Raw genomic sequence first — 25,059 nt, forward strand, 5'->3', positions numbered from 1 at the left:
CAGGCCCTGTAACTTCTGGCAAGCACACTAGTGTTGATTTCTAGTCCATTTCACATAAATAATACAAACAGCAGTGTCAAACATTGGGGTGCCTCCATAATCTTCTATAACAAACATCAGGTGTGAAACAAGTCCTACTCTATTCAGTAAAGAGTGCCACATACTAGTGATCCAGAGTCAATTCAGGCCCCCATTGGCCCCCTGGTTACACATCAGTGATGGGGTGAGGAAAAGGAGGGTGGAGAGAGGAGCTAAATTGTTGTTCATAAAAGAATGCCAAAGTCATTGTATGCAGATGGCTGCGTATTGTCAGGTCAATACAACCCTTCCTGCTGCCTCCTCCTCAGGGTACCGATGAGAAATAATTTATAGCTAAGGGACATCAGCTGGTATTGTTGAACAGATGACCAATAAAAAGCAGATCCATGCTTTATGTCTTATGATACCAAATGAATATTAAAATTACATCAGTTGGTGTAAACTAATTCAGTGGGCAACTTCTTATGCTGAGAGCTCTTCTTACTGTAAAGTGACAATTTGTACTTGGTCTTACTAAAGAACTATCCAATCTGACATGTCAAAATCTGCCCTGAAATTTTTTATACAGGAAGAATACACTGAAAGAAATATGATGTAATTAGCAGTTGGCTTTGTGGTATCATTAAGTGTTAACAACAGAGATAAAACTAAACTAATTTTCTTTTTGTGACAGTCTTGTTGTTGTGCCTATCTGCAACTCAGCACCTCCACTATGTGGTGAGTAGCAACTTTCCTTCCCATAATATTGTTACATTCCATCCGGGATTTTCTATTGTTTGACCCAATTTTCTTTTGGTTTTCTTAGTACACTGAAGGAAAAAAAATGACACACTAAAAAGGAGTTGTGCAACATAAACAAAAGTTGAAAGATGATGTTTCACACCAGTCACATAAGAGTGGTGCTTGCAGTGCCACTATGAGGATGCAAATCATGTTTGGTTTGAATATGTGCTGTAACAGTCATGAGCATTAGTTACCTTTGAAATAGAACATCATGAGTTGATGTTACTCTAAAATACCTTTAAGACAACAAAGACACCATTATCAACACCTCACTGAGTTTGAACATAATAGGACTACAATAAATTGGATGTTTCATCCACGATACTGCATAAAGACTTGGCTGGAACGCAGGCAGTGTACATGACTGCTGTCAGCAGTCATCACAAGAATGTACGGTCACAAGAAGATTGAGCTGTGGATGGCCTCGTGGCATTACCAAGAGGGAAGACCATCTTGCAGCCCATTAAACTGCATATGCAGCAGCTATCTGAGCAGCAGCTGGCACTACAGATCGCACTTGAGGGCGGGGTGGAGGTCTGTTATGTTTTCTGGTGAAAAATGTTTCTGCCTAGGTGCCAGTGATGGGCATGTGCTGGTTGGAAGGAGGCCAGTTGATGGCCTGCAACGAACCTCCATGCGTGCTAGATGCACTGGACCTACACCTGGAGTTATGGTCTCAGGTGTAATTTCACAAGACAGCAGGAGCACTCTTATGGTTACCCCACGCACCCTGACTACAAACATGTATGTCAGTCTGGTGATTCAACCTGTTGTGCTGCAATTCATGAACAGCATTCCACGGGGTGTTTTCCAACAGGGTAATGGTCACCCACATACTGCTCTTGTCTTCCCATCAATGCAGGTGAGAACCTGCAGGGGGTGGTATACTGAAATAACTTGAGGACCACGACACACCTCCTTGGCTGCTAGATTCGCCTGTTCATTCCCTGCAAAATCCATGTTCCCTGGTACCGAGCAGGAAGATACCTCCTTCCCCCATTGTTGTATATGGAGGGGGAGATCCTGGATATTCTGGACTTTATCTGTTGGGCACAAACATTGTAGAGAGTGAATGGCAATCAGAGAATCGGAACAGACAATGAATTAATCCCTGGAAGAATTGTCTTATCTGCTCCAGTGCCCACAAGATTGCATGTAATTCTGTATTGCAGACAGTACATTCTTGAGGTAGTTGAACCTTGAGGACACGATCTGGAAAAACAGCAGAGCAATCAACAGAGCCCCCCTGTTTAGACCCATCCATAAGGAAAGCTACATAATTGTGGTGCTCATATAAAAGGTAATACAATTTCTCCTATACTGCACTAAATCTAAAATTATGCTTGGCCTCTCCAGTAACCAGGGCAGCAGATGATTAAAATTCTGGATTTGTAGTTGTACTTGCTCCACTCCAAGTGACGCCAGCACATGCTGCACATGAATCCCAAATGGCCTTGCTGCTCGTGGACAATGAGAGAAAAGGGGGATGAGTAACTTTATGGTATGCGGATGAATTTGGAGCTTTGAATTGTAAGTGGCAGTTCTCCAGCCTCAGCACACAGACTGGGTGTGGGACTGGTCCTTACAGCATACTTGGCTAGCCTAATCCCTTATTGGTGGACAGTTTCAGTGATCTTCAAATAAGAAGACCATGCCGATCTGTGTACTGTGCACCCACTGTCTAATCATGATAGCTCTATAAAACTGGAGCATATGTACCCTGTCTGCTCCCCAAGACCTATTGCTACAGCACTTCATGATGTTCAGTGCCTTCAGGGTTCTGGCTTTCAAGTGTCTCAGGTACAGCAACCATGAGATTTTGGGGGAAAACATGAGGCCCAGGAATCGCACCAAGTCTCTAAAATATAAAATGGTGTCCATCGTATGTAAGACAGGTAAATTACAAATATGATGAGAATGATTAAAATGAACACACACACACTAATCTGTACAAAACTGAAAACCCATCTTTACAGTCCCCTCCTGTAAACTCTCCAATGCAAGCTGTAACTGATGGCTCACTGGTGCAACACTGGAGGAGGAATAGAAAATAGCAAAACCATTCACAAATAAGGAACACTGTACAGGGCTCCTTACCATAGACATGGTACTGTTTATGAGTGTGGCTAAGAGGGTAACACTTAAAACACTGCCCTGGGGGACACCATTTTTCTGCTGAAAACAATATCACCAACTCGGATCCTAAAAACCCGCTGGGACAGGATAGAGAGTATGAAGATGGGGAGGTGGCACAAAAGCCTCATTGGTGCAGTTGTGCAAGAATACTGTGTCTCCACATAGTATCGCAGGCTTTATTGGTATTAAAGAATATGCTAATACACTGATTTTTATGCAGGAAAGCCCACTGAATAGCTGCCACTAGCAGGAAAAGGTTGTTGATAGTGGCAACGAAACACCAGATCATGGCTTACATTGCCAGTAGTTTTTGTGAAACGTTCTGCCAGTGCCTGAGCAATGTCCTGGGGTGTTGCCTGGAGACATAACTGTTTCAGTACTGCTGCTATAGATAAACAACTGTGTTTATCAGAAATCCTCCAGATGGCTTCCCATACTTTTGTAGAACAAGTGGAACAATTAATGGACTCCAGGAACTGTGCTCTATTTAATGGAACTGTGCCAGGAACTGTTGCTCTATTTAATTATGTGTCGAGTCTTGGCTCTCGCAACTCAAAAGGCTGTGACATTGTCCGCTATTGTGCGGCATTTCAACCAGCGAACAGCCGCATGCCCGTCCTGGGTCACTGAATGGCACTCATCAGTCCACCAGGGTACAGTTTGCCTCCTAAGACGACCAGAAGACTTGGGAGTGGATAAGTCAGCAGCATAATGGATTACTCGTGTGATGTGGTCCAATCATTCCTGGCCTCTGCCGTGGTGTTCGAACCCAGCCAGATGGCTGAACAGCATCCAGCTAGCCACGCTAATAATCTATTTTGGTGGCTGCTCTTCAGGTAACATTCCATCCAGAGCACTATAATTAAGGTCATCAATGACTTTCCACTGAACAAAGTCTACGAGGGCTGGCGAGCAGAAGGAGAGGTCAATGTCTGACAATGACCCAGTAGTAGCACAGCTCATGAGATGACATGAGGCTCTCCTAAATCTGACCGTTAAGGCAAGTAGAGGTTGAGCCCCACGAAACATGAAGGGTGTTGAAGGCTCCAAGTATGAGAAATGGTTGGGGTAGTTGTTCTATAAGATCTGTGAGTGCCTTAGAGTCTACTGAATCTTCCAGAGGTAAATACAATGAGTAAAGAGTGATCCTCTGACACACATGAACTTCAACAACAACTGCTTGCAGGTCAGTAGCTGGGGAGAGGGGATGTGGGGGAGGGGGGAGCGCAGATGAGTGGTGCAAATTGGTGATAAACACGGCGACTCCTTCATTGGCTCTTTCCCCTGTTAGGTCATCTTTGTGGCATAGAATACAGCCCTATTGCACAGGGGCATCAGTATCTTTAAAATTTGTTTCTTGTAAACACAATCACAAAGGTCATGCCTGTACTAGGAGTTTCAATTCATCCACATGAGTCCAGAACCCAATCAAATTCCACTGTAGTATGGGAGCCATTTCATCAGTGTGGTTTTAAATTACCCCTATCTTTGCATCAGGGAGGTGAAACACTTATAAAGCGAGGGGGGGGGGGGGGGGGGGGAGTGGAGGGGCTGCCTGGGTCCGAGACATGTAACACCATGATATCCTTCTCATCAGTTAGACATGCCAGAACAACGTCTGATGGCACCTGGGACAGCTTTTGACCTATGTGTTTTAATCCTTTCCCTGAACCCTGTCCCTTTGAGGATGGGTGGAGGGTGGGGGGTGGGGGTGGGGGCGCGAGGGTGGGGGGTGAGGGGGGGGGGACACTAAGTGGCACTCTGCTTTTCATGTGCCTTCTTTATGCTCAATGCAGAACTGTTGGCGGTCCTTTCTGTTGCAGTTGCTTAGATTGCTTTGTTCTTACTCGCTTTGCCTTTGCATGTACACATGAAATTAGATGTGCTTGTGGTGGATAGTGGCACACTGGACATTGTCTGCACAAAAGCATCCACCTTGGGAACTGGGAACAGATTTCTGTACCAGGCAAGAATACAAGGTGGCAAAGACGGGAGGTTTCATCCCCTTATATTCTTCTTTTGGCTTCAGCATAAGGGACTCGCTTGATCACTTCCATTTCCTGTATTTTGCACTCGTCAGCAAAAACAGGACAGTCTCGGCTCCACTCTGGGTGGCTCCCAGAGCAGTTGACGCAGATCGCTCGAGACAGGCAGTCAGTCACCAGCGTTATGGGCTGCTTTTCCGCATTTCCTGCAGGTTGCTTCATCTCCACAACTCTTGTTTGCATGGCCAAAATGCCGTCATTAATTGCACCACATGTGGTTTGGTATGTAAGGTCTAACTGTAAGTCAAATAAACCCTGTCATAAAATGTTCAGGCAGCATTGTAGAACTGACTGTGACAATGAAAGTGTCAGTCTTTTCAGTTTCTCCATTAGTCCTCCACATTCGCTGCTCCACATCCATTATTCCCTGGTATGCCAATTCTTGTTTCAGCTCTGCTATGTCCATATCCACAATATCATGGCACGTCACCACATGTGATTTCTCGAGATATTCCACCTGCTTTGAACAGTTATTTTGACCAACAATGAGCATTACACAGCCATTTAATAGATTTTAAAGGGCCAACAAGGCCTTTCAAGCCTTTATGGATACAGACAGAAGACACTTTTTCAACATGCCCCCCCCCCCTTTCCTCTTTATCATCAGAAAAACAACATTGTTTATGACTCCATGGGCCGTGTAAATTAAGTCCAAATGATTCTTATTATCAGGAGGGCTAGCCTCTCTCTGTTCTTTTGGATGAATGGGTGTGAATACATCCAGGCAGTACACCCATATACTGGAAAGAGAAGCTGAAGATTTCGATGGTTCCATCTAGGTCCCACAAGCAGCTGGGGAAATGGGAGTACACTCAGATAGAGCCCCACGTGCCAAGTAAGCCTTATAGAACTGAGGTGTGGCAGGTTCCCCAGAGGTTGCCTGCTAACGATTCTTCCACCTCAACAGCTGTCCACCTCATTGCTTCGTAGCTCATCCTGAGATTCAATTTTTTTTTTTAATTTTTATTATTTTTTTTTTAAATAGAGCTTTTTACTACCCACACAATCTGAGCAGTCAGGGCAAGATTCCCGTTCCCTGTGACACACAATGTTCCACCACCACGCCACATGGTGGCCCCTGAAACATGCCTAGAGCATACAGTGACAGAGGATGGGCAGCACTTCCCAGTCCCCAGCTCAGGAAGCCCAGGTTGCCAAGCCCATGCCCAGCAAATGAATGCTGAGTCCTTGAGGAAGTTTGCGTAGTCAATGAACAGATATTAAAGTGTTTGATTTAAATTACAATGGAGAAGAAAATAACTAGTACACTGGTTGGAAGATTTTAATGAGGACTACAAAGAGCTTTGATTGTAATAACCCCATGACCAGTCTACGACAGCAGTCGTGGATCGCACTTGCAGCTTATCAACCTGCAGTGGGAGATGTGTCTACAGCACACACACTTTTGGCAATACAGCACGACCTACCACATCTGTCAGCAACTAGTCGTTCCCAGATTTTTGTGAGCTATATACAATCCAAGTTGATTAGTTTCCAAAAGCTTTTGGTACTAGTGTTAGTGTTATGGGGTAAACCGAAAGTTTGAAGGAATATTCTCTGTTGGTTAGTAATGAATGTCCTAGTAACATAGTCGACACAATTAGTTTCATGAAAGATTTATTTGCAAAGTGTGAGATGACACACCCACATTCAATCTTGACTCAGAACACACTGAAGTCTATGTTCAGTCCAAAGATAAACCTCCTTTCACTCGCCAACGGAAGATGTTGCTATAACACCACCACAGAGTGCCCCCTCAAAGTGTGCATAAGTGAGTCGGCCTACACAGGTGTATATGACCATTTGTGTCATGGCTGGCTGCACTGCAGGACACAGCTGGACCATTTCTTGGGGCTGTGTTGTGTGCGGTGCCAATGCTGAGAGCTGGTTGGGAAGCAGGAGGTGCCTGATGTGCTCTTACATTGACACAGATGGCATGTCTGGTGGCATGGGGAGAGACGACAGAAATGTCGTCTCTGCAGCAGGAGGCCCCTCCCCATCATGAGACAGTGGTTTATGTGGCCATCGTGGGAGGACTGTCAGGCAGTCAGTGCTCAGAACACCATCTGTAGAAAGGTGAGATGATATGGAAGCATAGCTGATGTCCCTGGGGAGGATGTAGGTGTTGACGAGGTGTCCAACGCATGCAACATCGTCTTCAAATGCAAGCGTGTCATTGTTGCAAGCCGTGAGGCAGAGATCATTAAGGGCAAGCTTGATAGTGAAGTCATCTGGTTTGAAGTTGCTGAGGTCTAAGGGGATGGCAACAGGATGCAATGTATTGGGGTCTGCCATCTGTGTGTCGGGTGGTGATTAATACTCATCGTCATTGTTAGTACAGCCATGGTTGATATTCTTGTTGAGAATCCAAGCTGGTTTCAAGCGGTGAATCAAGATTGTTGTTAGTTTGTCATTAATCAAGAGTGTTGAACATAGGTTTGTCTCTTTTAAAAACTCTGAAGGGGCCTGAGCACTGAGGCTGCAATGGCAGCATCACTGTGTAGTCCCACAGCATGATTGTTAACAGTTTGCAAATGCTTTATGTACAAAGACTCTAAGTGATGCGAATGAGGGGCTGGGCTGGTACTTGGATATGTCAGATGAGATCCTTTAATCGCTAAACTATTGCAGGTAAATCTGAGTGTTCATGGCATTGTGCAGATAGGGCTAAACTGGTGGGAAGAATGAGTGATTTGCCATAAAGTGCCCAGTGAATGATGCCTGCAGGTCTTGTTGAAGGCTGTTCTGACACCAACTAGTACCAAAGGTAGCACTTCAGTCCACAATCTGCTGTGACAAATATAGGCTGCTTTGAGGATTTAGTGTCACCACTTGACCAAGCCTTTATTCTGAAGGTAATACGCGCTGTGATGCGGTTACACTTGAAACTGCAGAAGTTACAGGGAAGTGAAGAGTGCTGATTCAAACTGGTGCCTTTGGTCTGTGGTAATCATATCTGGTGTGCCAAATCTTGCAATCCTAGTCTCTACAAAGGCATGGGCCACAGATTCTGCTGTGATGTCTTTAAATTGACTCTGTCTATCATTGACATCCTCCAACTATGGGAGGAGGCCAACAAAGTCGGCATGAATATGGTGGAAGTAAGCTTTGGTGATATCAATACTGTGTGTGTGCATAGCTTCCGACCTTACTGCACTGGCACGGTGTGCATGCTTTTGCCCATGTCCCACCTGGTGTTGGTCATATGAAGCTTTCCATTATAAGACAAAATGTGGCACTGACATTAGATTGGGAGAAAATGTGAAGTCAGTCAAAAAAATTTTATCACAATGTTAGCGGCACGAGTGGCTGGACCCTGCTACAGATGTCATAGGCTCCGAGATGATGTGTCATTCAATAAATAAGCCTGTGTAGTGTTGTTGTACATTTGTTTTGCAATGTACCCACAATTACATTGGTCAATGGCTAGTTTCTTGTAGTTAAAGCAGAAGGAGACTGTACTGACCCACGATAAATAATCAGCAATGAGACTGCCTGCTCCTTGCAGGTGATGTATACCTGTCATGTACTGGGAGATAAGGTTCAGGTGATGGTAGCAACAAGAGTTTACATCTTCTGATGAGTGCCATATGGCCTTGATGAGTGGTTTCTGGTCTGTTAACACTACAACATGATGGACTTCAATATCTTCATGAAAGTATTTCACACATTCACAAACAGTGAGGAGTTCTCTTTCAAAAGCTGGCCATTTTGAGGGTGCTAGTTTTCACAAGAACAAAGGACGGGGATGTCTCACTCCACTGACTGGCTGTTGTAGTATGATCTCAATGGTGATTATTGTGTCCTTGGTGAAAGATAGTTGAGTATGAGGAATGGAGTGTGACAATGTGCCTGAGACAATCTTCTGTGCATTCAAATGTGTCCTTCACTGCAGTGGTCCAGTCAAACTTTCTTTGTCCTTGTTTGTTAGAACCTGCTTGTGTGTCAGTTAGAGGCGCTTGTAGCACTGCTACTTGGGACATTCAAAATTCCAAGAAAGCAATGGACTTTTTGATAATTCTGAGGCAGTGGAAGCTGTCTTATGGTGTCAGACCTTTCTGGCATAGGTTCGATGCCCGTGGCGCTACCTAGGTGGTTGTGAAAGATAACTTCCATTTTCCTTAATTTGGTCATGGTCTTGTTGATCACTGATCACTACACCACCATCACTAACAGTGGTGAGAATTTTTTCAAGGCGTCGGTCATGGTTTTCAGGGATAGACGAAGTTGAGGACGTCATCTAGATATGCATAGCAGTATGCTACTGGAAAAGAATGCCACTGATGAAGTATTGCCATGTCTGGGCAGTATTTTTTAACCCATACAACATGAAAATGTATTAAAAGAGCCCAAGAGGAAGTCTGTATTTGTGTGACCTGTAGCAGCTGTTGGCAGCTTAGCATCGCTGTGCAAGAGAATGTGCCTAAGGAAGCTCGCATTTGAAGTTTGGGAACCCGCAGTGGAAGATATGGCAGTTGGGTGCATTGTCAGCAAACTGGGCTTGGTACCCGTAGTGTTGTGACCTTGAAGGGGTTGTAATATTCAGAACAGTGGTGGCCATTGCGAGAGTTGTGCTGGATGCTGCCTGTTGGTCGGTGGCCAGGCTCAGTACAGTGAAGTAGCTGTCAGCTCTCCTTGCCTGTGCTTGGGGCGGCTGGGCTGCAGCATGTGGGGATGTCCCTGTGTCTTTGGAATTTATATGGTGACTGTGCTGTAGTAACACACATATCATGTCTGCTAGGACCAAACGTTTCTCTAACAGTTCAGCTTCATGTATCATCATCGTCAGTTGTAGTTGCAGAGGGAGTTTAATGATCCAAAGTGTACATTAGGTGGTATTCGGCATAAAGTTAACACCCAGCACAGAATGAAATAATTGTCAAAGTTCTGATGGCATCATGTGATCAAATTGCTCATCACAAATAGCATGTTTCAGCTGCTACTTGGGTGTGATGAACCAGGTGTTTTTGTTGAGGATGCTCAATGAAATAAATACGCATTTCATAGTGGGAAACCATAGAACAGGCTGTACAGGTCTGAAACCAGGCAGGTTCATTTGCAAGTTGAGAGTTTAGGGTAAATAGAGGCTTCGTCTCATCAGTTCTGCTGTCAGACAACCAAGGATTGGTGACTAAACAGCAGATGAGTACAAAAATAGAAGAATTACGAGTAATGAATTGAATGATTTGTTATTCAGAAAATACAGGGAACAGGCACAAAGGAACATTTTTTAAAAAAAACTAATTAATGCAAAGTTATGAATAAAAGTACATATAGATATTTATCACTGTATATACACTACTTGCTTGAATATAATCCTTTAGAGACTTATTATTTCAAAGCCGTAACAAACCAGTCTCAGGACTGAAGACCACAACAACATATTCCAAGGCATGTTTCATCAACTATGACTCTTATACCATACAGTGAAACTGCATTTTTAAAAGAACAGCCACTAGATATGCAAGTTCTGACTTGGTGGAACTGCATCTCACTGAATTACTTTGTTTCTTGATGATGGGCATCCACAGACATTAATCCAACAGGGCTGGGGGCAGGTGGTGGTGGTGGTGGTGGTGGTGGTGGTGGTGGTGAAGGAGGAGGAGGAGGAGGAGGAGGAGGAGGAGGCAGGTGGGAGTGCCTATGAATGAGGAAATGAATATATGGGGGAGAACCATTTCCAGCAATGCATCAAATGTTGGACCATTAACCCACAAAAAGTTATAATTCTCTCCACCCATCACTTTCAAACTCAATTCTCTCAATAAGTTTTTGTGAGTGATCTTTTACACTCCTTGAATCAATTTTTCATTCACCTTCTTTTTCTGCTTGCAACAAAGTACAGCAATTATCACAGCAGCAAATGACAAAAATATTGTCTCTATTGAGGTCAAAGTTGAATGTGACAGTAATGTCAACTGGTCGCGTGTGACATGTGTAGGTGAAATCAAGTAAATTGTTGGATGTTTTCACCGGCCACCCAATTCTGCAGTGACACTTCTAGAGTCATTCAAAGAAAGTCAAAGGTCAATAGTGCATAAATACCCAGATGATACAGTACTAGTTGGAGGTGACTTTAACCTCCTAAGTACAGAATGGGATGTCTATGGATTCACTACAGGGGGTATAGACAAACAGTCATGCAAAATACTTGTGAACATATTTTCTGGAAATTGTCTTGAGCATCTAGGTCACCAGTCCACACACAATGGAAATATTTTAGACCTTGTAGCTACAAACAGGCCAGACCTTATCGACAATGTCAGCATAGAAACAGAGATTACCAATCATAATGTTATTATAGCAACCATGATTACAAAAATCAATGAATCAGTCAAGAAGACTACGAGAGTTTCTTTGTTCCCCCCCCCCCCCCCCCCCCCCAGATACATAAGATAAGCAGTCATTAGTATCTCACTTAGACAGTGAACTGGCATCATTTAGTTCCAATAAGATGGGTGTTAAGGAATTATGGCCAAAGTTTGAGCAGACTGTAAATCAAGGTCTGGGGAGTTATGTGCCTCATAAGTGGATAAAGGATGAAAAGTCCACCACAGTTTAATGACAAAATTCAGCAGATGTTGAGGATACAGAGGCTGTTGCACTCTCATTTCAAATGGGAATGCACAAATGATGACAAGCAAAGGTTAGTAGAGATTCATGTGTCTGTGAAAAGATCTGTGTGTGAAGCATTTAACAACTATCACCGTCACACCTTAGCAAAAGATCTGGCAGAGAACCATAGAAAATTCTGGCCATATGTCAAATCACTAAGTGGATCTAAAGCTTCCATTTAGTCTCTTGTAGACCAGTCTGGTGTGGCAGTTGAAGACAGCAAAATAAAAGCCGAAGTTTTAAATTTCATGTTTCTATACATCGTTTACACTACAGAATCATACAAACATATCATCATTTGACCATCAGACTCCCATATGGACGACATAGTAATAAGTATACCTGCCATAGAGAAACAACTGAAAGACTTGAAAGCAGATAAATCACCAGGTCTGGATCGAATCCCAGTTCGATTTTACGAAGATTATTCTACGGCATTTGCCCCTTACCTAGCTTCCATCTCTCACCCAGTACAAAGTCCCAAGTGACTGGAAAAAAGCGCAGGCGACTCCTGTGTATAAAAAGGGTAAAAGAACAGACCCACAAAGTTAAAGACCAATATCCCTAATGTCTATTTGCTGAAGAATCCTTGAACATATTCTCAGTTTGAATATAATAAACTTTCATGTGACTGAGAAGTTTACATCCCAAATCAGCATTGTTTTACAAAGCATCACTCATGCAAAATTCAGCTTGCCCCTTTCTTACGATATATTGAGAACTTTGGATGAAAGTCAACAGGAAGAAACCATATTTCTAGATTTCCGGAAAGCATTTGTCACAGTGACCCATTGCAGGGTGTTAATGAAGGTATGAGCGTATGGAATAAGTTCACAGATATGTGAGTGACTTGAAGACTTCTTATTAAATAATAGAACCCAGTATGCTATCCTCGTTGGTGAGTATTCATCAGAGACAGAGGTATTGTCAGAAGTGCCCCAGGGAAATATGATAGGACCGCTGTTGTTCTCTATATACATAAATGATTTGGCAGACAGGTTGGACAGCAACCTGTAATTGTTTGTTTGCTGGCGATGCCGTGGTGTGCGGTTAGGTGTTGAAGTTGAGTGATTGAAGGAAGATACAAGATGACTTAGACAAAATTTCCAGTTGGTGTGATGAATGGCAGCTAGCCCTAAATGTGGAAAAGTTAAGTTAATGCAGATGAGTAAGGAAGATAAAACCTGTAATAGTTGAATAAAGTATTACTAGTGTCCTCCTTGACACAATCAAGTCATATAAATATTTGTGTGTAATGTTACTGAGCAATATGAGGTGGAATGAGCATGTGACAACTGTGGTATGGGAGGCGAATGGTCAACTTCGGTTTATTTGAAGAAATTTAAGAAAGAGTAGTTCACCTGTACAGGTGACCACATATAGGACGCTGGTACAACCAATAATTGAGTATTGCTCGAGTGTTTGGCATCTGTGTCAAGTCAGATTGAAGTAAGACATCGAAGCAATTCATGGGCGGACTGTGGGTTCTAACAACATATAAATGTTACGGAGATCCTTTGGGAACTCAAATGGGAATCCCTGGAGGGAAGGCGACTTTTTTTTTAGAACCACTATTGAGAACATTTAGAGAAAACAATTCCATACATACATTGAGTGTAAGGACCATGAAGATAAGAAATGAGAATTTAGAGCTCATATAGAGGCACATAGACAGTCACTTTTCCCTTGCTCTATCTGTGGGTGGAACAGGAAAGGGAATGACAAGTAGTGGTACAGAGTACCCTCTGCCATGCACCATATTGTGGCTTGTGGAGTACTGATGTAGATGTAGATCTTAATTGTCCAACACTTCAAAACACAGTATTATTGTCCAATATAATTGTCAATATTTTCATCAGTTTATAGAGAATGTCAATAACACTGTGCAATATTACTGGGCATAAAAGGGTCACTTAGGATACTTACAGGTGTGATATAACAAAATTATGTAAACAAAAATTTATTGCCGAGGACAATCAGGCATTTGTCCCTTTTTTGTGATTACTAATATCAGAGAAAATTGCAAAAGTGAGGGAATTAACCATGAATGTTTTCTTACATTATTTTTAATTTATCATAGAGGTCCAGAATGAGATTTTCACTCTGCACTGGAGTGTGCACTGATATTAAACTTCCTGGCAGATTAAAACTGTGTGCTGGACCGAGACTCGAACTTGGGACCTTTGCCTTTCGCATGCAAGTTCTCTATCATCTGAGCTGCCCAAGCACAACTCACAACCTCACAGCTTCAATTCTGCCAGTAGCTCATCTCCTACCTTACAGACTTTGCAGAAGCTCTTCTGCAAACCAAAGTAAATGAGAAAAAACATTAAAATACATGGTCTCTCAGGAGGAATGGTCAATAATCAGGGATATGACAAAAATGATCATTCAAAACAAGGGGTGTAGTAAATGTAGGCTCTAAAATGAATACCTTAAAGAGCTATGAACCAAAGCAATAAAAACTGTCCAGTAAACATGGGCTCTAAAATGCATACCTTACAAGCTATGAGCAGTTGTTCAACAGAAGAGGTGTGTTTCACAGTAATGAATGGGAGCAAAGTATGACTCAAAGTAGCCTCGTTTCTGTCATTTTATGATGTGGTGGACCTGGGCATGCAGCTGTTTAAAGGCAATAAGTTGCACCATTGACGGATGTCACTTACGGTGCTGGACGGCCCACCTGGGATCTCTTACGGCCACAGCAATTTCGAGAGTCCTGTCCTCTGACAGGAGGGGGGCTCCCAAGGAAGAGGGGATCACTGAGTCTGCTACCGATAGAATAGCTGCTGTTGTGCTTTGGACAACTGCATTGATACCTCCACGTGGCAGGGTGTGAAGGGTAGTGGCAGTGGTGAAAGCATCCCAGTCAGCTTTGGAGAGAGCCCATCTGTGTGGACAACCAGGGAAGAAACACTGATGGACGGACAAAAGGATAGGAAAATGATCACTGTTCCACAGATTATTATGTACTCTCCAAAGGATGGAAGGGAAAAGATTTGGGCTGCAAACAGAAAGGTCAATGGCTGGAAAAGACCCATACACCACAATGAAGTGTGCAGGAACACTAGTATTTAAGAAGCAAAGATCAGCCTCTGCGAGAAAGTTTTTGACAGCTTTACTATGGCCACTGGTCATAGTTGCACCCCATAAAGGGTTGCAGCCATTGAAATCATCCAGTATGAGGAAGGGTGGGTGAAATTGAGAAAACACTGAAGACAATGCGTTATGGGACTCTTCACTGTCAGGAGGGATACATACATATTACAGATGGTGAATTCCCTGAAATGTCTTCACATGAACAGTCACAGTCTCCAAAGGTGTGTTGAGTGAAAGGTGTTTCCTGTAGACAGGCTTCAGAATGTATGCGCAAACTCCCCCCAAGACTACTTCTTGTACTTAGACAATTTACACTTTTGGAACAGAGGAAGAATGTGAAGTCCTATAACCTGGAACAAGTGGCTTCTTTAGCCACAAGCTGGCATCCAGTTGCAGGTTAGCAGAGTCCTGTGAAGGAAGCATCCCAAGAGAAGCCTTTCTCATCAGGGGTGCTCGAGGGGGTGTTGTTCTCTGGCTGGGGTTGGGAACTGATGTCCCAGGAGCATAGGGGGTCAACACTCCCAAAGGGGAAATGTGAGAAAAAGTAGGAGGAGGACCCTCAACCACCAGGGGATTGGGTACAGTCAGCTGGCCCTGAGAACTACACATGACAGAGGGGTGATGGTATAGTCACTAAAGTAGACATCACTGTAGCAGTAGAATATGTCATTATCACATGCGGAGGATATGCCTGTTCATATATGAGGTGATCAAGGATCTTGTATTCCTGGATCTTCTGATATACGGAGGGAGTGTCCTCGCCTCAATTGGCACAAATGAAACAATGGCCACAAGGAGCATTCTTGTGCAACCGATGGCCACAATCCCTAGAGACAGAGCTGACACTGCAATGTGAAAACGTGTCCAAATTGCTTTCATCTTAGCAACAGATGGGAGGAGGAAAATAAGGTTTGAAACCACAGCGATTCACCAACATGACCTTCAGACAACAAATCACCTTCAAAGGCCAAGAAGAAGACTTGAGTATAAAGTATTTTAGTCCCCACTGGACAAGACAGACAAAGAGCACACCTCTTCACCTCAAATTAGCAAACAACTTGTCATCAGTCCGTAAAAGGAGTTGTCAGTGGAAAATGATACTTTGTGCCATATTCACTCTTTTATGGGAGATTACAGTGACAGGAATATCATTCAACTTGTCTCAGGTGAGCAGCACTCATGACCGAGTGGGGGAGGCCATTTTGTGTGGAATGGAGCCACTTTTCGTTTTTCAAATTGCTGCCACTTCCTCAAACCTGTCCAAGGAAGAACAATGGCTTTGTAGTCAAAAAAAGGAATCCTTGGCCTTCCTAGAACAAACCTAATATTTGGGGGAGAATTTCTCACCTTGCCTCTGAACCCTATGTTCCTCCCATGGCGTAGCCAGGCAAGGGTACATTTTGGGGCCATACCTCTCTGCATTGTAATAGGTCTTAGCTTCAGAAGAGACTGCTGTGGTCACACACCCACCGGCAGAAGGAAGTCTAATTCCCTTCATGTGTAAATCTTCCGCCCTAGAACCAACCACTTCAAACAGGGGCTCACCCCACAGGTACCGCCCGGCCACAGCAAAAAGTTACACGGCCAGTAAACCATTGCCTGGAATCCCCATGCCCCAGTCATGATGGGCATACTCCTTGGCTTGCATTGGAGAGTTTCCAGCTCATGCACCAACAGTGCAATCCCTGCATCGCCACGAAGCTACCACCGTGCAGGTACTTGATGACCTATGACCTTCCCCTATTCCCCCCCCCCCCCTCCACACACACACACACACATACACAATGGAATGGCTACCATGGAAGGTTTTGGGCTCTGTACCAAGAAAGAATGGTGCAAAGATAGAAAGACACAAATGTGGAATATATACCACAATGGTTGACCTTCTCTGCACAATAAGCACTTCTATAAAATTTAGAGAAGTATCAAGTCAAATCCAATAAGGGGTCCATATAATTAATAATGAAAAGCTGTAGAAGGCCAGACAGTAAAAAAAAACAAGTGTCCATAATGCAAACTATATCCAAGCACAGTCGGCACCAACACCATCCAATGCATGGATAGAGAGGGAAAAAGAATGTTAGACAGACAGATAGACCTGCACTATGGAAAGGGAAGCAGTTCTGTAAGGGCTGGGGCACTGTGGTGGTCAGGCATGCACTCACAAACGAGATGTGGGCCCCCAGGGAAGGGGTTGTTCTCAACAGATGAAAGATTCTTTTGTGGCTGCATTTTCAGCCACCGTCCCTATCCCTATTTCTTGTTCCACTTGTTTTTGCTACGGTCTTCCCAATCCGTGACATTTATTTAGTTACTCGTATTTTACCTTTCCATCTCTTTTTACATTTTGAAGCATCTATTACCTTTCAGCCAGATCAAACTTTTGAGGTTTTCCAAACCTTTCTAAATATGTGTGTGTGTGTGTGTGTGTGTGTGTGTGTGTGAGAGAGAGAGAGAGAGAGAGAGAGAGAGAGAGAGAGAGAGAGAGAGAGAGAGCACTAGTAAAATAGAACCATGATGTTACATATAACACACAAATTCACACTCACCTATAAATAAACACAGGTTTTGATTGACCGTCTCTCCAAATTCGTGACATTGCCTGTAGGTCCGTGGCTGGATTCCAGTCCGAATCGAAGAGAATAAGACGTGACGCGCCCGTAAGATTGAGACCAATTCCACCAGCACGAGCACTTAAAAGGAAGATAACTAAAGAATGGAATTATTATTAGAAACAAAAAATTTTGAGGAAACAAATTTAGAATTATGTCTTAAATTCTACACTATACCTTTTTACTTATCAGCTAAGATACATATGTGCTAGATATTCACAATAATACTTATGGTGGCTCAAGTTATTATTACTCACTGAAGGCTATCCTAAAGCTTTTCAGAATCATGGACAAGCATATGACACATTTGTTTACTCAGTATCTTTTTTTCTGAAAAGCAGTACCCACCATTTGGTGGCAACCAAAATGTTATAGTATATAAATTAAATAACTTGCTAACATACTTAAACTGGAGCTCTTTAACAGTCACATTGACAGTTTTGCATATTTTCATTCAATTATGTTCTATGGAATAATGTTCTTGGTAATGCCCACAATCTTCTTGCTAACAAGACATCTGTTTAAGGAGTTGGGCATTCTGACTTCAGCTTTAGAGAATATTTATTCTCTAGTGTGGTTTGTTGTAAATGATTGACTGCAGTTCAAAAGGAACAATATTGTACATAATTACAATACCAGAAGGAAAATGACATTCATTACTACATATCAAGGTTGTCTTAAGCAGAAAAGGAGTGCGCAATACCACAATTAAAATTGTTGATAACACACTCAGAGATATAAAATGTCTGACAGACAGAAAAATGAAATCTGAAAACAAACTGAAAAAGTTTCTCTTGAAAACTCCTGTTCTATAGAAGAATTTCTATTATTGTAATGTGTAAAAGGTCTTGGGCAGGAAATACTAACTCACATGGGCACACGAACTAAAAAGAAGAAGAAAGAAACAACAACTAGAAATGTTCAGCTTATAGTCATATTTACACATTAATTTGCAAAGAATGTCAGATGTCTTATTAGACATCATTATGATTTATTGTGTAAATGACCCATAGAATATGAAGCTAATTAACAAACTACTTTTTCTTTGCATCATTAATCTTTCTTTGCATCATTAATCTTTCTTTGCATCATTAATCTTTCTTTGCATCATTAATCTTCTGATTAGTTTGATGTAGCCCACCACGAATTCCTATCCTGTACGTCATTCTTCAGTTCGGAGTAGCAGTTGCACCCCTATGTCACCAATTATTTGTTGGATGTATTCCAATTTCTGCCTTACCCTACAGTTTTTACCCTCTACAGTTTCCTCTCGGACCATGGAGATTAATACCTGATGCCTTAACACATCTTCTATCTCCTGCCCCTTCTTCTGATCACCATTTTCCACACATTCCTTTCTTCACCGATTCTGTGGAGAACCTCCTCAGTCATTATCTTATCACTCCACTTAATTTTCAACATCCTTCAGTAGCATCACACCTTAAATGCCTTGATTCCCATCTCTTTCAGTTTTCCCACTGTCCGTGATTCACTATCATACAATGTTGTGCTCCTAACATATATTCTCAGAAATTTCTTCCTCAAATTAAGACCTATATTTGACACCATACACTTCCGTTGGACACAAATGACCTATTTGACTGTACTAGCTTGCTTTTTATGTCCTCCTTGCTTTACCCATGATGGGTAATTTGCTTCCAAGTTAGCAGAATTCCTTAACTTCACCTAACTGGTTACCACCAATTCTGACGTTAAGTTTCTAGCTATTATTATTTCTGCTGCTTCTCATTACCTTTATTGTCTTTTTCTGGTTTACTTTCAATCCACATCTGTATACATTAAACTGTCCATTCCATTTGACGAATCCTGTAATTCTTCTTCACCTTCATTGAGGATAGAAATGTCATCAGCAAGTCATCACTGATATCCTTTCACCTGAATTTTAATCCTATTCTTGAACCTTCCTTTATTTCCATCATTGCTTCCTTGATTTATAGATTAAATAGTTGGGGAAAAAGGCTGTATCCCTGTCTTACACCTCTTTCAATCCGGGCACGTATTTCTTGGTCTTTTGACTTTATAGTTCTCTCTTGGTTCTTGTACATATTGTATATAACACATCTTTCATTGTAGCTTATTCCTATTTTTCTCAGAATTTCAAACATTTTTCACCATTTCACACTGTAAATGTTTTTTCTAGATCGACAAATCCTAAGAAGACATCTTTACTTTTCTTCAATCTTGCTTTGATTATCAAGTGCAAAGTCAGAAATGTCTCTCAGGAGCCTTTACCTTTCCTAAGGCCAGACTGATCATTATGTAATAGATACTCGATGTTCTTTTCCATTCATCTGTATATTATCCTTGCCAGCAACTTGGATGCAAAAAATGTTATGCTCATAATGCAGTTGTTTTCACAGTCTGATGGTATGTCGCCAGTCTCATAGATTCTACACACCACCTTGCATAGCCATTTGATTACCATTTTCTCCAATGATTTTAGATGTTCCATTAGAATGTTATGTGTCCCTTCTACTTTACGTGATCTCAAGTCTTCCTGAGCTCTTTTAAATTGTGACTCCACTACTGGATACCCTATGTCTTCCTTATCAACTTCACATAGTTGCTCTATCACATTATCAGACAAGTCCTCCCTCTCATAGAAGCCTTCAATGTACTCTTTCCACCTATCCACTGTTTTTTCTGCATTTAACATTGGAATTCCCATTGCATTCTTCATGTTACCACCTTTGCTTTTAATTTCACCCAAGGTTGTTTTGACTTTTTTTATATTCTGAGTTAGTCCTCCTGACGATCATTTATTGTTGACTTCTTCTCTTTGGGGCAGCGTGAATGGTCATAGGTTTGTTTGACCTGTGGGACTGTGTCAAAGAGTACCGAATGAACACAATTGGAAGACTCTTGAAGACAGGCATAAACTATCCCAAGAAAGTCTTTAACAAAGTTTCAAGAACAGGCTTTAAAAAATGATTCTAGGGATACACTACAACTCCCTATGTACTGCTCACATAGGAATTGTGAGGATAAGATAAGTATAATTACTGCACACACAGAGGCATTCAGTCAGTCATTCTTCCTATGCTCCATACATGAATGGAACGGGGGGAAAACCTAATAACTGGTACAATGGGATGTATCCTCTGCCATGCACTTCACAGTGGTTTGCAAAGTAGAGATGTAGATGTAGGTTTTTCTTGCAGCCATTTGGTCTTGGCTGCCCTGCACTTCCTATTTATTTCATTCCTAAGTGATTTATATTGCAGTATTCCTGTCCCTCCCTGAAAATTTTTATATCACCTCCTTTTGTCGATGAACTGAAGTATTTCATCTGTAATACCAAGATTTCTGCTGGATTACCTTCCTTGTACCTACATCTAACTGTCCAACATCCATAACAACCCTTTCTAGAGATGTCCACTCCTCTTCAACTGGACTGCCTATTGTGATATTCCTTATTGCAGTATCTGCATCCTTAGTGATCTTACAACATGTGTCATCATTCCTGAGTGTTTTAGTAACCCAATTATTTTCACAATGATTTTTCCATATGATTGTCTACTTTCATCATTACAAAATTTTTATCCCAGTCTGTTTCTGCTCCTGGGCATGCCTCACAATCCAGTATCTGATTTTGGAATCTCATACTTACTAAAAATCTTATATTGAGTTTAATATCTGCAACAAGTTCTTACAAAGTATGTGTTTAATTACAAGTGGGAAAGAAGTTAATGGAGAGCAAAATTAATGCCAGGCTAAAGCACTTTAGTCTAACTGGGGAAAAAGCTGCATAATACGGGAGAGGCATGAGGTGTATTGCAATGCAACATTGTAGCTTGAAAATTAAAAATCAAAAGTTTGTGAAAAATATGGTAAACAGTAGCATAAAGTGGGACTTAAGGAAGAGAATGATAAAGATATTCCCACACAGAACAGTGTAAGATAAAAAATTAAAAACACACACACTACGGTTTGTGATGGAAGCAACTCCCAGATGGAATCGCCCAAATGAATACAAAGTCAGAGAATGCATAGAACAAAGCACGAAAAATTGTGATTAATGTTGTGCATAGATGGTATGCATGTAGACCCTTAGCACCATCTTTTATGTCAGCTTGAATATCAGTATACCACAAAGAACAATCAACGGAGAGCTAGCAAATGAAATGAAATGAAGCAGCAACATGAAAACAAGTATCAGTATTCATTATTGACATCAAATGGCACAATATCAGCTTGTGAGTGCCTTTGAATGGGACAGATTGGTCGCCAGAAAAAGGATTTGGCACACTACAACATTTGAGTCGATAACGACCAGGCTGCTACAACAGTGATGTATGTGAGGAAGCTGTGGGTAGAAAAAGTATCATACACAGCGGTTATTGAGTACTGTACCAAACAATGTGACCACTTCATAGTCTGACTACAATGTTGCCTCCAAGGGTGCACTGGACCAGACAGTACAGGTTGGCTTATTCGTGAAATGAGATAAATAGTCATATTACTGAGTTGCAGTCTCTCAAATAGAATTTCAGTTTTAATATTAATTTAACTTTGCTTGACTTTTATGGTGACATTCTTTTTAGTGATTTTTGAAATGCCTTGAAGGAATAATGTCTCTCTTAATCAAAACAATTAAAATGTTATTTTCTAATTAACAGTCTCCAGACTTCGATATTTAAAAGATACAGGTTGCTGGTCTGAAAGGACACACATTATAATACTAGACCGCTAATAAAATGTTAGTTAACAGCCATTACCTCTTGTCAATTATCTTTGCACTGACTGCTGTGAAATACTAATGCAAATTGATTATGACAGAATCTATTAGGTTCGGTGTACTGTCATTTTAAATAAAACACCATACTTTTGATGAGCTACTTTATCAACCAAATAATTGTACAGCATACTTCTCCAAATTCCAACAGAGAGAACAGAAGAATAATAACTGAAAGTTTTTGTCTTTTGTTTTAGAAATAAAAATTATCCGACATATTATCTCTTACGCCTATCACACATACATAAATTAATTCTTTGCAGCTACTCGGTATATTTACTACGTATAGAATTTTTCCTTTTCCCTTAAAAGATCTATTACAACCACTTTACGCACAGTGCTGGCTCTATGGAACCGCTTGCTATGTAAATCACGCCCCAGTGGAAGGCTCAGGTACAACATTTGACCAATCAGTGCATCCTGCTACAGTTTTATCATAGGTTTATCCTACCGATCAGAGACAGGACCACTTCTGAAACTAGTTTATTGTATACCAGGCCTGCTGCATTTTCTGCATAGCACTTCACGTGAGCATGACTACCAATCAGCTGTTCACCCAAATGCATGGCCACTGCCTGATTGCGGTCAAGGGTAGAGCTGACCAATCAGTGGCACAATACGGTGCTGAGCCGAACCTATTAAATTTCAATAGCAGCTTCACAACTCATATCATTTGGATCCATCCTCCCAACACTAGCTTCTCTGAGCTACATAGATGTGAATTGTCCTTTGTTCCCCTACTACTACTTGGGTACAACACAGTTTAAAATCAATGAAAATAATCAACTTAAGAAAAAAAAATGTAACTGGATGGATAAAAAAATCTACTGACCTGGCAGCAACAGGAAAATACAAATATAAAGCTGTTTAAATCAGCAAGCTTTTGGGGAAAGTGGCTCCTTAAGCTGGCAGACGGGTTGAAGGGGAAGGAAGAGGAATGAAGGAAAAGGACTCATGAGGCTCAGGAAATGGATGAGTTTGCAAAAGTCAGCCAGAATCCCCAGTCAGGTGAGACTTACTGGATGGTATGAGAAGTAAAGCTTCCCTGCAACCCTTCTGCCAGAAGAAGGATTTACTGGATCTGAAAACTTGCAAATTTGAGTATCTTTATATGTGTATTCTCCTGCTGCCACTTCGTGAGTAGATTTTTTTATGTCTCCAATTACATCTACATCTACATGACTACTCTGCAATTCACATTTAAGTGCTTGGCAGAGGGTTCATCGAACCACAATCATACTATCTCTCTACTATTCCACTCCCGAACAGCGAGCGGGAAAAACGAACACCTAAACCTTTCTGTTCGGGCTCTGATTTCTCTTATTTTATTTTGATGATCATTCCTACCTATGTAGGTTGAGCTCAACAAAATATTTTCGCATTCGGAAGAGAAAGTTGGTGACTGAAATTTCGTAAGAAGGTCTCGCCGCGACGAAAAACGTCTATGCTGTAATGACTTCCATCCCAACTCGCTTACCATATCTGCCACACTCTCTCCCCTATAACGCGATAATACAAAACGAGCTGCCCTTTTTTGCACCCTTTCGATGTCCTCCGTCAATCCCACCTGGTAAGGATCCCACACCGCGCAGCAATATTCTAACAGAGGACGAACGAGTGTAGTGTAAGCTGTCTCTTTAGTGGACTTGTTGCATCTGCTAAGTGTCCTGCCAATGAAACGCAACCTTTGGCTCACCTTCCCGTTACAGTTTATGATCACTCGCACAAGCAGTGACGCAAAGACTGATGAAAGGAAACACGCAATTCTTGTGGTCAATGACAGTGGTGTTCACAATGTAAATGCTTAACCAGAAGCAAAGTTCAGGGCATAGTGAGAGTTGTAAGTGTGTGCAAGACAGTTCACAGGAAGTGACCTGAACAAAATCATAAACATAGGCAAGAGTTGTAAGTGTGTGTAAGACAGTGCACAGGAAGTGATCTGAACAAAATCATAAACATAGGCAAGGTAAATCACTCTACTAATCCTCCTCCTCCTCCTCCTCCTCCTCCTCATCATCATCATCATCATCGTCATCATCATCATCATCTGTTTTCTGCTATAGCGGCAGATCCGTTGTGTGTCTATTTCCCCGGATCAATTGCTTTCTGGTTAATGTTTGCTGTATGTGCTTTCATTCATCACATCATCCAGGATCAAAAAACTCTTCCTTCTTTGTCTCCTCTTCCCTTCCACATTCTGCTCTAAGACTCTTTTCATAAGCCCCTATTACTTTCTTAATGTACGTCCAATTGCTTCTTTTCCTTCTTTTTATTACATTCTGTAAATGCCTTTCCTCTCCCACTCTGCTCAGTACCTCCTCACTTTTCACTCCATCCATCCAATTTATTCTTTTCAGCCTCCATTATATCAACATCTCAAAACCCTCCACCCTTGCTGTATTTTCCTTTCTCTGTGTCCATGTTTCAGCACCATACAGGAGAATACTCCATTCAAAACAAGTCTCAAATCTTTATCCGTAATGTTAAATAAAATTCACCTCTTCTTACAAAATGCATCTTTGACCATGGCTATCATTTTGTGTTGATCAGCACATTGAGGTTTGTGCATGTGAACTTCAGCTAGATAATATAGTATTGATATTAGCAACAATGTACAGGTCCCCATTAGGAGACTGGGAGCTATTCATAAAAGAGGTTGACTCCCTATTATGCTGTCTATCAGACAAAAAGAAGAAGTTATTAATCTGTGGTGATTTCAATGTTAACTTTCTAAGCAATTCTGATAGGAATAGTGAACTAGAAGTGTTGTTAACAACATATAACTTAGAATCAGTGATATTTCCCTGCACATATAGCTCAGGATAGTAGTACACTAATAGATAACGTATTTGTACAGCAAGAAGATGTAGAACAAACACAGGCTTTCCCTGTGGTAAGTGGATTATCTGACCATGATGCACAACTGATTAACTTACAAAACCTAGCAGGGTGTGCACTTCAGAAACCATTAAGT

The 25,059-nt window shown here is 41.7% G+C and overlaps 1 protein-coding gene across 8 annotated transcripts in view; it reads right to left on the reverse strand.

Annotated features, from left to right (window-relative positions):
* LOC126355958 (DNA repair and recombination protein RAD54B-like) overlaps window positions 1–25,059 on the reverse strand; it is a 385,308-nt gene that overhangs the window by 113,328 nt on the left and 246,921 nt on the right. For 7 of the 8 annotated variants that reach the window (XM_050006553.1, XM_050006550.1, XM_050006555.1 and 4 more), the window contains one exon: window positions 17,267–17,426. In XM_050006553.1, coding sequence (XP_049862510.1) covers window positions 17,267–17,426 — 160 coding nt within the window. The remainder of the gene's footprint in view (window positions 1–17,266; window positions 17,427–25,059) is intronic. The other variant, XM_050006557.1, reaches the window with a different exon arrangement.

The sequence above is a fragment of the Schistocerca gregaria genome, chromosome 3 (genome assembly GCF_023897955.1).
Source record: "Schistocerca gregaria isolate iqSchGreg1 chromosome 3, iqSchGreg1.2, whole genome shotgun sequence".
In the NCBI taxonomy this organism is placed as follows: domain Eukaryota; kingdom Metazoa; phylum Arthropoda; class Insecta; order Orthoptera; family Acrididae; genus Schistocerca; species Schistocerca gregaria.